The following is a 16,223-nucleotide window of genomic DNA, read 5'->3' on the forward strand; positions in this document are numbered from 1 at the left end:
ATCTGTTTTATTTGGAGACTTGGTCATAAAAGTCCATCCGTGGGCTAAAAGGATTTGTCCTCCTGACACCAAGGACGTACAAAATGGTAGAGAAACTAATGGCACCTGGCATTGCATCAGCACCCAAAAGCAACTTCCGTAAATTGGAAATTTTCCAAGGAATGAAGGGCAGAGGCCCTCAGTGGCGACAGGAAGAGGTAGGGCGCAGGGGGGTATTGTGACATGGTCCAGGGAAGGGCGGCTTTCCCCCTGGCCCAGGAAGGCCCCAGGCTCAGAGGTGCAAGGGAGCCCGACGGACATGGAGCCCCGGGCGCAGCCCTCCGGGGCGCCGCAGGACGGTCAGGCCGAGGCGCAGCAGCAGGCTCGGGCCCAGACCACCGAGGGCCACGGCCAGGTGCTGCTGCTGCGCGAGCTCTGGCAGCAGGATGAGCGCTGCCTGACCCTGCAGGACATTCTGGAGCAGGCCGCAACCAACAGGCGCGCCGGTCCCTCGTCCATCCGAGCCACAAGCGGTCACAGCAGCTGCAGCAACTGCGCCAGGCGGTGTCGCAAGCGCCCGAGCGACAGCTCTTTGAATGGCGCCGACTGCCCGGCCGCCAAGTCCAAGCGCTCCACCCAGAAGCTGCGGGATGACAGGCTCAGGGATGAGGACCCGCGAGAGTGTGAGCCAGAGGCAGCTCGGGCTCCGGCCGGGACCCGCGGGTCCGGGACGGCAGAGGATCAGGCGTGTGGATGCCGGGACCCGACACAGCCCCCCCGGGCCCCCCGAGCCCGGCGCACGGCTGCTCCTGGTGCTGTGCCACGTGTCCGCGCTGCGCTCGCAGCTGCCGCGGCTGCAGCTGCTCCTGCAGCAGGTGCACCCGCCGCAGCGCCGCCCGCCCGCAGCGCTAGTGGGGATCGTGGTGCAGCCGCGGCGCGACGAGGAGGCCGAGGCGCGTCGCCTCATGGAGACCCTGCTCTGCAGCGCCTTCGCGCCGCACAGCCCCGCCGTGGAGGTGCACACGGCCGTGTTCAGTCCCAGCCGCCCGGAGGGCGCCCTGGACGTCCGGCGCGCTCCCGACAGAGCGCACAAGGTCCCAGCGCCGGGCTGCGTCCCCGCAGAGGATCAACAGACTCAGACTGATGGTGAGGGCCCTTGAAGGCAGGGGTGGGAACGCCAGGCTGCGGTGGGCGTCTCCTCGGGACAAACTTCAAACACGGAGGGAGGCCTGTGCCCTGACCCTGCGGGTCACAGTAGTAGACAGGTTCCTGATGTCACAGCCCATCTCCTAGCGCTTCCACTTACACCGCTGGGAAAAGATGAATTAGATTTCTGTCCCCAGGGATGCTCACTGCGACAATTTGGGGTCAAGAGTGTTCGAGTTCACTTAATTCGTAGTTACACTTCACACCCATCCGTTGGACCCCTCGCCCCCTTGCTCACCACTGGGAATCAGCCCTCGTAAGGTACAAATTTGGGGGTTTGCAGGCCCCAGCCCCTCCACTCCACGTCCACTCATTTCTCCCCAAGGGAACCCTGGTTCCAACCAAAGCATGCCTAGTGTGCGCCAGACACTGTTCTAAGGGTTCTCGTGTCTAATCCTCACAACCCTGGTTGAGAACCGCAGGTTTAAGTGAATTAAATAGGGGCAGACACACACGGGTGAATGTCCTGGTACGAACAAAAGGAGCTTTCCGTGTTCCAATCCACACCAAGAAAGGGCACAGAAAACAGGTTCCTGCGTCCCAGGAGAGCGGTGGAGGAAGCACAGAGGGTCAGGCTTTGGGAGCAGTGGGAGTTTTCCCGTGGCTGTGGAGAAAATCTGCGTGGGTTCTTCAGTGAGGGAGGTCCCCAGGAGCAGGGGAGGGCACTTGTGGAGTAACAGGCAGGGCCAGGCGGACGAGGAAGAACAGCACCGTCACAGTTCTTTGCTAGGACATCTCCCACGCCCTCTGCCTTCTGGCTGGAGCACCGTTTCCTAGCCTGAAGACTGACTCCTCTGCTGCACAGTCGCAGAGCTCTGTCCCAGGTTGATTCTCCCCGCCTCTGGCTCTAGCCAGCCCTGAGCACCGAAAGTCTGGTGAACACGCCTTACTTCCCTGCATGTGGAAGCCCTTCCCCCTTCTTCCAGCCCCTCCCCCTCTCTGCCATCCAGATCCATCCCAGTGGACCCATCCACTCATAAAGCCTTTCTCCAGATCTCCAACTGAAAGCCCTGTCTCCCCCTCGGGGCCCAGACCCCATTCTGCGTGGTGTTGAAAAGGCTTTTACCCTTGTCTCCTCTTGCGGTCCCCACTCCCAGACTGTGGGACGTTGGAAAGGTAATTTAACTTTGAACCTCAGTATCTCCTCCGCAGAAAGAGAATCACAAGATCTTCTCAGGCTCTAGAATCACTGAACTATTGCCTGTCATTTCACAGTTCACATTGGGTCTGGCCTTGCGTGGGGATCCCTCCTCTCTGGGTCTACCCTAAACCTTATCCTGGGGTGGGAGTGTGACCCCAGATGCCAGGGGCTCACAGTGGAATATTCACCCACTTTGTGATGCCTCAGTGGCAGGAGTCTTCTAAGGGGAACACGTTTTATGTTGGAGCCAAAATGTGACGTTTAAGGTTGTCTTCCAAAAATGCTTTTTTCTCTCCCGGCCTGAAAAAGAGAACCACATCATTAACTTCTAGAAAGATTGATCGTCTCCTAATTGACTTGAGAAGTTTGGGGTGTGAAAGGAAGTCTGTCGTGGACGGCACAGTGAGTTTGAGAAAAATGTGGTTTTCCAAACAGCAGTTATGTGTTTAGGAGAACTTCTTTTGCCAAATCCTAGGGTTCTTATCAAAGTTGGAGACCCCCTCCCAGCCGCTTCCCCCAGTGGGGGAGGGAAGGTTTTGGAAGAAAGGGGGAGCTGTTTCGTGTAAAGTAATCTGAGGGGAATGGTGGGGAAGGGAGGAGGCAGTGGGCGTTCCACAGATCCCCACAAATCAAGTAATTTTCTGGGTTTTGGTTTGTTTTCTGGTTTTTGGTTTTTTTGGTTTGTGGAAACCTGAGACAGAGCTGAACATCGCCGCCAAGGTGTCTTAGAGCAGATGGCCCACAGGGACCTGGGAACACACCACAGAGAGGTGTCTGAAGGAGGCCCTCTGGTCACAGAATCATGAGGCTCCAGGTTGTCACAGGCCCCACAGCGAGGCTCAACCCAAGTTCATGAGGACTTTGGCAGCTGCCCTCTGCCCCTCCCAGTAGCTAGGGAAGAGGGACGGCTAGTGTCAGCAGAGAAGACTGTCTCCAGGGCACTGCCATAGGAGCCAACCTGGCTTTTGTGACCTCACAGGAGGGGTGTGGGGAACCTTTCTTTTGTGGTGCCTGGGTCCAGCCCAAGGCCAGAGAGATCCCCCAGGGCAGGGGCAAATGACCCCTCGAGGAGGGAGCTGAGAGATTAGGCAGCTCCATGTAGGTCCACGTTTAGGTCGGGAGGACCCACCATGAAAAAGGGCAAAAAGAAGAAGCCTGGGTCCAAACGCCATGGCTCCACCCCCCAAAACAGTAGCTCTGACGGCACACCACGGCAGCAGCCCAGCTCTGATTGCACCCCGCAGCGGCAGCCCAGCTCGGGGTCCACCACCCAGCAGCCCAGCTTGGGGTCCACCCCACCACAGGAGACCAGCTCAGGGGCCACCCCACCACAGGAGCCCAGCTCAGGGGCCACCTCACAGGAGCCCAGCTCGGGGTCCACCCGACAGCAGCCTGGGTCCCAGGCCCGCCCAGCTCCCAAAACCAGCCACTCGGCTCAGGGCCTGCCATCTCAGAACTCTGGCACAAAAGCATCCCCTGGATCCAAGAAATCAGGTGGGTAGTTTCTAGCTCAACCATTCTTGCCTTTCTGCTGCTGGAGTCCAGGGTTACCCCAGAAGCTGGTTCTTACTGGGTAGTGGTGCATGGTTAACGTGTGTTCTGTGCTTGTGGAGTGTGAGGGTTTTTGGGGTTTTGTTTCTACGCAAGAGACCTGGATTCCTGGGTGTTCTCATCCCTCCCCATGCTGAGTCTCACTGAAGAAGGCAGCCACGTGTGCGTATTAACATTTAATGTGGCTCCATGGTTCTATAATACTTGCTCATTAAGAATCAGGTGCCACGTGGCCACTCAAAAATGAACACCAAGGACGGGTTGATAGAATGATATGGTTTAGGACAAGGGAAGTGGTCCTACTGCTTTATTCTGTCCTCATCGGGCTGCCCTTCTAGGCTATAAAAGATACTTGTGATCTAACCCAAAGAAGAAAGTCCAGGGTGATGGGGGAGAAGAGAAGTCGGGGGAGGCAAGAGCCATTCGGTGTTTGGGAGTTGGCGGAAGGAGCTGGAGGGAACCTGTCTGTCAGGTGGAGGATGTGAGCAGACGTTTCCCACATTGTCCTCAGAGGTCTGACTAAGGGCCCGTGGATAGCGTTGCCAGGAAAATACAGGACACGCAATTCAATCTGAATTTTAGATAAACAGCACATGATTTTTTAAAAATTTAGCGTAAGTGTGTCCCAAATATTGCATAGGCTCCCTGTGTTTTTAATTGCTAAATCTGGCAACCTTACCTATGGAAGACAAAGGCAGATTTCTCTGCTCAACATTTAAAAATCTCCAACACTTAGTTCTGTCTGACGGTGGCGTGGCCATCCAGGACAAGCGGTTCCCCATCTTCCTGGGTACCCAGAGTCTGAATGAGCATTGGCGTGTGGAGAGGGAGCTCGAGGGGAGTTCAGGGGGTGGACTGGTTACCATCACTCCTACCACTACTGGTAACAGCTAACTAACCCACCCCAGGCACTTACTGTTTACCCAGCATTCAGCTCAGTTGTCTCTGTTACTTTTCTCATTGAATAGTTTTATAAAGGGTATACTAGCACCATCATCTCCATTTTATAGATGAGGAAACTGAGGCCCAAAGAACTCAAATGACTTGCTCTCAAGCTGGTGCAGGCGGCACAGAGTAGGGGACCTCAGTGTCTTCTGACTCCAGAACCCTCGCTCTTGACTGCAGCCCTAACCTTCTGATCCCAAGAGGTCTGGTGGTCTCCCCTGGAGGAAGAACACCCTTCTCCTGGATCTGTCATGAGCCAGTGCCCATGGCTCTGTGGTCCTGAGCAGCCCACCCTCCTTAGCCCACAGGGTAGCCCTCTGGGAATGCGTGGACCATAAATAAATGAGAGGTGTGCGTGTACCCAAGGTGTCGCTGGGACACGATGTGGCTGTGGCTGGGTATCAATCCGTTCGTAACATCTGGAAATGGTCTCGAGTGCTCCACTCTGAATTGTGTATGTTCTGATCATCTGCCCCCGAGCTAAGCATTTCTGGATTGTGGCCTTTAGGACGGATATGTGCAGAATGCAAAACTTTACGTTCCCAAATCTTTGAACGAAGGCCCCTGACTCACCCCAGGGAGGAGTTCCCCTTGTTGAAGAGGCAAAGCGGGAGACGGTGGTGGCTCTTGAGGGGTCACGACGGACACCTGCTTCTTCTGCCAAAGGACTCTTCTCCCTGTGAGGCAGAGCGGGGAGGAGTCTTGGCGATCAGGGACGCCATTCTTGAAGTCCAAATCTTGTAGCTCCAGAAAACACACCTGAAATGACGGACAAGGACAAATGTTGGCGAGGCTGGGGAGAAACCGGAAGCTTCATACACCGCTAGAGGGAAGGGAAAGGGGTGCCACTGCTGTGGAGCAGTCTGGCAGTTCCTCGAAGGGTTAACCAGGAACTTACCATAGGACCCAGCAAGTCTACGCTTGCGAATATATCCAAGAAAAATTAAAAACCTACGTCCACACAAAAACTTGAACGTAAAAGCTCACTGCAGCTTCATTCACGATAGCCCAGAAGTGAAGACGACTCACTCTCCATCAGCTGGTGGAGGGATCGAGCACACGTCGTACGGCCGTACAATGGAATACTGTTTGGTGATGAAATGAGATGATATGCTGATACATGCTACAACGTGGACGGGCCTCAGAGATATCAGGCTGAGTGAAAGAAGCCAGTCCCTGAAGGAGCCCACGTAGGGTATGATTCTGTTCTGAAAGGTCCAGAACTGGCAGCTGGGAAGAGTGGGGGTACAGGCTAATAGGTACAGAGCTGCTCTGGTGGGAAATGGAAATATTCCCGAATGAGATAGTGATGATGCTTGTACACCATTGTGAGTTCACTGAAAAACCACCGAGCATCGGAATTATATGTCCATTTCAAAAAATTTTAACTAAAAATAGAACAAAGATGAAGTCTTGCCTTTGGAATCTCTTCCTTGCCCAGTCCAGGAAAAGTCTCTGTGGTGGGCAGGTCGAAGCAGGAAGTGTGCCGAGTTTGCCAAGGTTGGTGACGGGCTTCATGGAGCCTGGGGTGGAAGAAGCCAGGAAGCCAGGACCCAAGTAGCTGCAAGGGTGGGGAATTACGTGCCGTCTCTGAGTTCTGCTGGGACCCACTGCGCAGGACAGGAATGGAGAAATGTCTAGGAAAGTGTTGCAAGGAGTGTAAACTGGGGCAGCAGGTGTCTTCTGAGTGAACCAGTGAATCCCATCAAAATGGAACACGGCCGCTCCAGGTGTGGGAATGGCAGTACCACCTCTAGTGGCCTGGGAGTCATCCGCTGCCACCACTTCCTGCGCGTTTCCTGGCGAGAGTTAGAAATCCTGAACAGAGGCCCACTTCTTCAATCTACTCACTCTAAGGCACCTCCTTATATTTGGGCCTCAGTTTCCTCATTTGTAAACTGAGGGGAACAATATTCCACTTCACAGGATTGTTCTGACCGTTCAGTGAGATGGACAATGAGGGGAAGTGCGGAGCACCAGACAGGCGTAAGCCGGTGTCCTTGTTTGGGTCACCCCCAGGGAGCAGCAGCTTATAAAACAGCCAGTGTCCCATGCGGTTCGTTTCTCTCCAGTGTCTTCCAGGCTCGCCCCTGGCGGCTGCTGGGTCCCTCATCTCTCTCCTCTTCCGTCCACCAGGGCCTCTGACGCGTGCGGTCCGGCGCCCCTTCTGCTCCTGCACCGCCTGCCCCGGCAGCTCGGCCTGCTCGCGTCGTCTGGGCCTATGCCACAGCCGCATCTGCGATGTCCTTCTGCCTCGGTGGCCGACCCTGCCAGGGAGAGGATTCCCAAGCCTCCTCACCTTCTACAGGTCCTGGGTGCATGCAGGGCTGGGCCCTCGGGGCGGACGGTTCCCAGGGCCAGGCTCTGCCCCCGCCCGGCCTGTGTTACAGTCACCTATCACCGACATGCGCAGCTCCCTCTAGGGACTCCTAGGCCAAAAGGAAAGACTCCCTCTGGGTGGCCACAGCCTAGGGTTTGGCCCCGGCCCTTTCTGAGCAGACCCACCCAGCCAGGGTACCCCACCTGCACGGAGAGGTGCTGATTTTCTTCCTTACCAGGAATTGTTTCTTCGGGGGGTTCATTTTTCTCTTCCCCATAGGCACCCTTCTTTCTCAGGCACACCCCCTCCCAGTTCTTCATAAATGCCACGTCACTCAGAAGCTTTGGAATTAAATGCTCTGTTTGGCCACCGGCCTCCTTCCGTGGCCCATGCCAGAGCTGTGAGCTTTAGGTTCTTGACCTGCATATGAATGTCCCCTGGAATTTAGTCACGAATACTGATTGTAACTCACATGCCCCCTTGGTAATAGCAAGACCTCCACCCCATGCAGAGGATCTCCAGTATTTCTAGCAGCCCCAATAGGAAACAACGTACCCGGCTGGTCTGTCTGCGGCAGGGCAGCCCTCTACCTACAGCATCTTCCAAGGTATCTGCCCTTTTCTCCCTCCTCCTAGAAACCACCAGGCAGAACCCTTTCTAGTGGTGCCAGGGTATGTGCCAGGGCTGGGAGAGGGGCCTCTTCCCACTACCCCCACTTCCAGCCCTGAGCCCAAAGCAGCTCCACCTGTAATCGGGATCTCATTAATGTCCATGGAGGAGGCCTTCCACTTGGGAAGTTCAGGCCCCGAACCCAGGAACAAATCCCACCCCCCCACACACACACCCCTTCCTCCTTCTCTTCTTCCCAGCCCTTCCCCTACGAGATCCCCTCTCCTGTCCATCCTCGAAAAGCACCATCCCTTAGACCTATGAAGAGAAACAAATACCCAGGTGTGTTGGAAGAACATGCCTCGACCTAAAATTACTCTGCAGCCCAGAAAGTGGGCCAGGAAGGACCTGCCCGCCATTCACCATTATTCACTGTCCTCCCACACACTTAGCATTTCTGTCCATCTGGTGCCAGGTTGTGCCATGGATTCATATCACTTAAACCCAACAGGTAAGAAAACCTAAGCGGTAGGCTGAGACATGTCCATTCAGAAACTAAGATGTGAGCCAGGTGATCCATGTCCTATAGGAGATGTTCATAGAGCTTCAGAAAAAGAGAGTGGTCACTTCCAAACCGGGGCCCGGGTAGACTGGGTAGTGTCGACCATGCCTAAAAGAATCGTAGGATCCTCTATGGTTTATTTAACAGGGAGAGCATTCCAGATGGAGGAGAAGGCAAAAGAAAGGCTCAAAAGGAGGAAGGGGCATGGGTGAGGGCGGGGACCCAGTGTGGCTGAGATAAGACATATTCTGTTCCAGTTGTGGCACCTGCTTCCATAATCGCTCCATTCTCAGCAGAGTGGGATGTTGGCTCTTGGCTTAAAATACACACTCACATTGAGAAGCACCACTTCAATATGGTTTTTATCAAAATGGGCATTGCATTTGTGAAAGCCTTTCTCGGAATTATTATCGTATTCATATAGTTTCCTTGTCTTTGGGGTGGGTGTAGTCTGTGTTTCCTTGGATTCTTTCTTTCTTTCTTTTTTTTTTGAAGATTTTTTATTTTATTGTATTTTTTTAGAGAGAGGAGAAGGGAGGGAGAAAGAGAGGGAAAGAAACATCAATGTAGTCTGTGTTTCCTTGGATTCTTTCTTTCTTTTTTTTTTTGAAGATTTTTTATTTTATTGTATTTTCTTAGAGGAGAAGGGAGGGAGAAAGAGAGGGAAAGAAACATCAATGTGTGAGAAATACATTGGTTGGTTGCCTCTCACATACCCCAACTGGGGACCTGGCTCGCAACCCTGGCACGTGCCCCGACTGGGAATCGAACCAGCGACCCTTCGGTTCACAGGCCAGCGCTCAATCTCCTGAGCCACACCAGCCAGGGCTTCCCTTGGATTCTTAATTCCAAAGGGAGCTCCACGATAGACCCTCCTTCGCAGGGTTGTTGTGAGCCTTGAGGAGACACAGGTGGGAGAGGTTTAGCACAGAGTCTGGCGCACAGTGGCCTTGACCACCTTCGTAACCTGGGTCCCTGAATGTCCAGGGGAGCCGACGTGTCCCAGACCAGCCCATCCTCACATCCCGGGGGTCCTGTGGTAGGGCTGTTGGAAGGGGTGGGGGGAGTTGTGTCCCCTAGAGAAGGGGGGCCGGTAGGGGGGGTGGGTATTCCTGCAATCCTGAGGGAACCTCACCATTTTCCCTTTCCCTTAGACAGGCACTAGAGCCCAACTTCCTCCAACCTAGGGGCTTTCTGCTTTGCTTTACAGAAAATCTACAAGGAAACAATCTGGTCATAGTAATTCGCGTGCTCCAAGCTCTCGGGACTGTGGCTGTGGCTCTGGGGGCCCTGGGAGCCGCGTGCCACATCATTGAATCCTTGTGAACAACCCCCCAGGCTCCCAGTCCAGCAGGTAGGTGCGCCCCTTCGTGCCCACTCCCTCATTGGCAGAAGCAGCCCTCAGGCCCAGTACTTGCCAGCCCTATGTGCCGGGCTGACGGGGTGTCTGTCCCTCCTCTGAGGACGGGAGGTCTTTGCAGGTGGACCACGTGCCCCAGCCTCTTGTGGGCAGCTTGCAAACGGAGTGAGCCCTTCCTGGACTTGCGGGGGTCTGGCATGTCTATCTCAGGCAGCCCTGGTCGCTCTCAGACAATGCTAGATCCATTCCTGGGGTTGTCAAAACAGTTCTCTAAACCCTCACTGGCCTGGGATGGTTTCCCTAGTCACGGATACCAGACAGGAGGGAATAGAAAAGGTGAGGGCAGAGGTTCCTACCCATCTTTCCTTGGAACTTTCTTCCTGCCTAGAAGGCTCTTCCCCTTTTCCAATGTGTCAAGTCCTACCTATCCTTCGGGGCCTCGTCCCATTTCTCCCACACAACCTTCCTCCCCGTTGCACTCCAGGGACTCTTCCCACCTGGTGAACCGCTGTGTTCTCCAGCGCCGCCCACCCTGTAATGCGGGTGATTGTTCTGCATGTATGTTGCCTATCTCCACAGTATGTGGCAAGATCCGTGAGGGCAGGGAGCAGGCCTCACACAGCATCTCCAAACCTCCCCTGTCTCAGCCCGAGCTCCCTAGAAGTCCGAGACAGGGGTTTGGGTGCACCGGAGTTAGTGAAGAAAAAGGGCTTGAGAGAGGCAGGAAGGTCAAGGGCAGGCGCAGAGCCAGGACAAGGTGAGCTGCTTGTCCAGCCTCGGCCTGATCCCACGGGGGCTCTGGAGCCTGAAGTACACCATAGACCGGTCTCACCTCGCAGCAGGAGGGTTGGGTTTTTCGTGTCCCTCTGCCATTCAGCGTTGGCAGTAGGAGTGGGGGTAGAGAGCGCATCTCTTTGTGGACAAGTGTTCCTGTTTGGCTGAGGACAAGTCTTTGGGGAAAGGGGCCGCTCTGAGTCCTTAGTAGGCAACATTCATCAGTCGCAGGAACGGAGCAAAGAATGCTGCAGCCCAGAAGGGGATCTGGGCTGGCACCGAGAGCACCCACCATTGTCACGCCCGCCCACAGCGAGTGCCTCATCAGTGATGACGGGGTGGTGAGGGGCTAAGGGCTGCGTTTCTACCACCACCCCCTTCCAGGCCTCTACCAGCCACAGAGGGTGACAGGGAGTGGCAGAGTAGGGCGCGCAGTGGGAGCAGGTGCCTGAAGCACCTCAAAAGCCCAACTGAGAAAACAAACCCAGTGAGGGCCCAGCCCCCGCTCTAGGGGCTCTGCTGCCTGATGGAGGGACACGCGTGGGAGAAAGAGTAGAAGCTCCCTAAGCGTCAGGAAATACACCGCAGGGGGCGGGGGGGCTCGGTTTCCTCGTCTGTAAATAAGGAAGATCCCAGGGCCTTCCTCTTGGGACTGTTGGCAGCACAAGAAAAGGTGCTTAGAGGACAAGCTGGCAGCCCTAGGGCCAAGGTGCCGGTCCCGTCACGGTGGTGGCTGGAAGACACTGGCTCTGGAATCAGAGCTGTAGGTCCCGTCAGGACTCTGCAGCCTGGTAGCTGGGTGCTAGGGGACACTGTGAGAGTCAGCGTCAACTCTAAAGGGACAGAAGAAGTGCCTGCAAGGGAGAGGGCAGTGAGGATTAAGTGAGGGGATGTGCCGGTGTGCCGGGCCTGGCCACGGGGCTTGGCTGGACGGTGGCACCTGGCGAGGTGAAGACGGCCCTGCAGCTGAAGCGTTTTGTTCCGGCCGCCTGACAGCGGAGCCCACGGGTGTGAGCTGGGGTGTTCTGGGGGCAGGCAGGCTTGGGCCACGTCCCCCTTCAATACACAGTATTTCCGGGGCCTGGGGCAGGTTCCAGAGCCCAAGAATTGGCAGGTTTCTAAGTGCCGGGAGGCATTTTCAGATTGATTCCACAAGTGGGTTATGAGTTTGATTACCTGGTATAAATTCCAGAAAACCTAATTCAATATGGTGAGAAGGAGATTTTCTCACGTAACTGCAGGACAGTGGAGAAGTATCCGGGCAGGTTCAAGTCAACAGCATCATCAGAGAGCTGGGGAGGGATTTTTCCAGCTTTCAGCTCTGACACCCTCAGCAGAGGGCAGGCTAGTCGCTCCTGGGGGCAGGTGGCTAGAGAAGCTTCCAGAAGCATAGCCTCATTTCCTGACATCCAGAAGCAGGGAAAAGGCCACCTCCTCCTTTTGTCTCTTCTTGAGTTAAGAAACGCTTCCCAGAAGTGCCCTTCCTCAGCATACTTGCTCTCTCATTGGGGTGGCATGTGCTAGAATGGGGTCTCATACCCCTTCTTAAGCAAATTAATAGCACAGGAATTGAATTATCATGGCTGGATTAGATCCATCTAGATCCATCCCCACTGTCTTCCCCTGGCTGCGGCTGCGGTTGCTTCTGTCCAGAACAAGAATGGGCAAAGGAGCAGAGCAGCCAAATTAAATGGGGCCCCTGCCGGGAAATAAGTGAGAGTGGATTTGGGGGAGCAGCAAGCAGTGCCCCTCTACAACAGGCAAGAGTGTTTGCAAAGGTGACGTCTATCTAGCCAGGGCACAATGAACCTCAATGCTCAGACCTGTTGGCTCGGAGGCCAGAGACCTGCCAGCTTAGCCTCCTTGAGGTGTGAGAGAGTCCGTGTGCATGGGGTGGGGAGTGCATTCTGGGGGTACGCCGATTCACCTTGAGTTTTGTAGGCTCAGCTCTCAAACCCTCAGGAAGCAAGACAGGCAGTTTGGGGTCGTCCTCAGTCCACACAGTGAGAAACCATCGGATGATAGTGGCAAAGTCTACTCTCTGGGGAAAGATATTTCTAGAATTTTCTTTCCGAAAGCCTGGTACACCCCTCAGCACCCCACCAGTGCATAATGTGGCACTAAAAGCAAGAGGCTGCGTCCTCTTTCTTGGTGGGCACTGGACGAAGTAAAACTCCCCGGGTGGCGGGGTGGGGTGGGGGTGGGGTGGGGTGGGGAACCAAGCCAAGAGCATGCCAGGCACTTGGCGTAAACGTGGTTCAGCCTGGAGTAGAGCCAAAGTCTCCGTGGGGCTGCGTTTGGAGGAAGGACGAGTGGGCGCAGAAATGGAAGACGTTTGAATCCTAAGCAATTTATTTTCCCACCGGACGACCGTCACTGCTGAGCTCTCACCCAGGACGGGGTGGCACTGTAGAGCCACCACACCTCTGCTGCCGGGAAGGACTGTGTGACCAATGCCTCTGTTTTTCTTTTTCTTACAGATCCAGTTTCCATCCGGGATCTCTCTTGTCACCAAAATAGAACAACGGCAACAAAAGAATTGTGTTTCTGTAGCGTGTTTTACCCAGAGACGCACAAGTGGGACTTGGCAAAGGGCTGGGTAAGGGACGTGAGGGGGTGGGGGTGGCCGGGTGACTTCCTGGGCCCCAGGTAAACCAGAGTGGGACCCTGCCGTCCCTGCTGGGGGCCACAGACCCCAGCAAAGGCAACTTTCTCCGCACACCCTCACGGAACAACCTGTTTCCGATGTCCCCGTTCTAAAAGCAGGAATTGTACAACTTGAGTCAACGCCTCGTATAACCAGGCAGCCCCACTTCCTGGCCAGCGGTAATCCCAGTTGGTGGGGAAACAGGAGGGGTGCGCCGGCTCCTTTCCAGGCCTGCACCTCGGAGAAGAGGCCCTGGGCCCGGAAGGGTGGTCTCTGGAACCAGGCTTTGTTCAGCTGCACCTGTGATGGGGAAAGGGGTGGCGCCGCTGGGGGGCTGGGCAAGGCACTGCTCTCGCAGTCTGTGGTCCATCTGGGTGACTTAGCTGCACTCAGCCAGAGCCCGGTTCCTGAGCAGCTGAGGCAGAGGTCCTAGTTCAAGGTGATCTTAGGAAACGCTGTAAGGGAGAGGCGTCGTGGGAAACAAGAGGAGGACAGTCACAGTGGCCACTGAGGGCACCTGAAACTTAGTCCTGCTGGGGCGATTCTAACGAACAGAACACACACCTCAGAAACATTCCACCCCAGGGGGAGGGCTGACATACCCACCCTGTCAGTCCTCAGTTAAAGGCTGCTGGGAGGGAGGTGGTTAATTCCCCTGTTCTTTGGGCCACTCTAGAGAGGAAGACCCCAGGCAAAGAAATGCAATGGTGGATGCCGAGGTCCAGAATGCCTAAAGCGGCAGTAAAGGCCAAGGGATATGAATGCGGGCAGGCGAGCCTGAACTCAAGGAAGGGAGAGCACAGAGCGCATGTGGCCTGTGGCCTCTCCGAATGCTGCTCAGGCTAGGAACCAGCAGGACGACCCTCGGGGAGGCAGGAAGCAACAGCGCAGGTGTGATAGGGCAGGTGGGCCGGGCCAGTTACCCGGAACCCAGAGCCCACCCACCACCTCCAATCCCTAACAGGTGCTGGGAGGTTGGGAGAGGGTACCCCTGGAGTGACTGGAACCCTCTCTGGGATGCCAGCCTCCCCAAGAAAAATGCCGACTTCTGGGTCATGGTTCGGTCCCATCCTGCAGGTCACGATGAAAGGCCCCCCTGGCTGCTGCCCCTGCTCAGCCCCGCTCCTCTGATGGAAGATACTTAGCTCCTTTTTCTGGCATATTAATTAGGTCCCCTTTTCTTGTAAATGTTGGACCAGCCTAACCCAGACTGGTCTGAGCAGAACAAGGACATATTGCCTCCTATAAAAGTCAAGAAGGAGTTCCGGTTCGGTCGTGGCTTGTTCCCAGGGCAGAGGCCGTGGCCCCAAACCCTCGCCCTCTCTCTGCTTTGGCAGCCTCGGCGCCATGCTCAGGCAGGCTCTTCCCACAGGTGGCCCGACGGCGGCAGCAGCCACAGCCCCCTCTTCTGAAGGTCAAGTCTGACAGGGAAGGCAGCCTGTCTCCCAGCAATAAAAGGCCCAGGATCAGGCTCTGATTCAGTCCTTTGTCCCTCCTGGAACCCATGATCTGCTCAGGGGAATGCCGCGCTCCGATTGGCCAAGCTAGGCCTGCACAACCACCTTCGGAATTGAGGGTCAAGTCCACGGGAAGTATGAGGCTGACAGCAGGGAAAAGACAAGGACGGTAATTCCTGGTAACCTGGTACAAAAGTGGGAATGGATGCTAGGAGGCTAAAGAGTAGCAGGTATCTCCTCCAGGTGGGTTTGGGCCTGCAACCAGGGAGGCCCTGTTGCTATCCCCCGCTTCCTCTCCCCTCCACCCTCCTTTCCCAGCCACCAGAGTGGGTGCCTGAGTAACCAAGGGCCAAGCCTCCAGAGTAGCCTGGGGCCATGAACCCCTGCTGGGTTCCCCAGGGCAGTGGTGACCTGGGCAGTTCTACCCTCCCACCAACAGAGGGAGGTACAGGCAAGTGCTGCTGTCACAGTGACTGAGAGACTCTGTGCGCTCTTAGCGGTGAACGCCAAGACTGCAACGCCAAAGACAGACCCCACACCACAGATTTATCCACCCAAAATGCCCACGGCATTCTCACTGGCCGCAGCTGCTACTGGGACTCCTCTCTGGCTGCCCCCCTACACTGCCCTTGCACTGGGTCCCAGTTCTTGTCACGAGGGAAAGATGCACGATCAAGTATATTTCTGAACCCAGTGCCGTAAATAAGGCTGCTGTGGCTGTGAGTTTGGGGACAGCCTGGCTGAGGCTAGGCCTGGGGGCATCTTCACCAGGCTGGACCCGGACCTTGGCTCTGAACGTGGTCTCAAGGACACAGACTGGTTATTCTTGAGACACGCAGATCTGCCTCAGTGGTCCATCCAAGTGCGGGAGAGGTACACAGGGTGAGGGTGCAAGAGGGGAAAGGCAAGGCCAAGTCAAGGTGCCACATCCTCCTGCAGTTGCCGATCTGATCCACCCGGCCCGTTAGTGCCAGGGCCTAGGACCGGCTGGAAGATCCTGAGTTCTTCTGATATGCCGTGGTCTCCATCCTTTCCGCCTGCTCCCTCCCACTGGCCGTGGAGCCTGCTGGGCTACAGTAACCAGGATCCAGGGAACCAAAGTGATAAATCCAGTCATAGAACTCAGGCGAAACACCTAAGTGCGGCCTCTTCCGTCTCCTACCTGGGTCCCGGCAGCAGTGCCATGTCGGGCTGGGCAGTAACCCAGGCGCGTAGTGACTGGTGACTCATAGGCGTTAGTACCGCTGTTCACGCTGCTGTTGCAAGTTTTGGCTTCACCAGGAGACTCAAGAAGACCCTCCATCCCCAGGCAACTCCTCTTCTATATAAGCACGGACACATTAATAATATACATCGTGACACCTCACACAACCAATCACAGAGACAGCAGGGATGTGAACTGGCAAAGTGCCCTTGTCAGCATCCTAAGATGCATTCTTGGCCAAAGCCAGGAGGAACCGAGCTGTGAGCTGGCAAAAGGACAGGGACCCAGAAGCTCTTGAGGCACTTTCCTGCGAGGAGTGTCACACCATTGGCTGCCAGGGCGGAATACGTCCAAGAAAGAGGACCAGTTGGTCCCAGCTTCAAGGCAGAAGCACAGGCTCCAGGCTCAGATTCCTCCAGGAGATTGAGAGCTAAAGAGTTGTGTTCAAGTCTGGGGTGATTGATCCCA

The 16,223-nt window shown here is 55.6% G+C and overlaps 1 protein-coding gene across 1 annotated transcript; it reads left to right on the forward strand.

The window, feature by feature from the left end:
* The first annotated feature begins 289 nt into the window (after window positions 1-289).
* On the forward strand, window positions 290-13,042 carry SPATA3 (spermatogenesis associated 3). The gene is given in 4 exon segments (XM_090269308.1): window positions 290-751; window positions 753-1,125; window positions 9,524-9,667; window positions 12,928-13,042. Coding segments are annotated over 3 exon segments (942 nt in total). The 5' UTR covers window positions 290-298; the 3' UTR covers window positions 9,640-9,667; window positions 12,928-13,042.
* The last annotated feature ends 3,181 nt before the right edge of the window (window positions 13,043-16,223 follow it).

This window comes from Furipterus horrens, unplaced genomic scaffold, assembly GCF_987537825.1.
Source record: "Furipterus horrens unplaced genomic scaffold, mFurHor1.1.pri manual_scaffold_1, whole genome shotgun sequence".
Lineage (NCBI taxonomy): Eukaryota > Metazoa > Chordata > Mammalia > Chiroptera > Furipteridae > Furipterus > Furipterus horrens.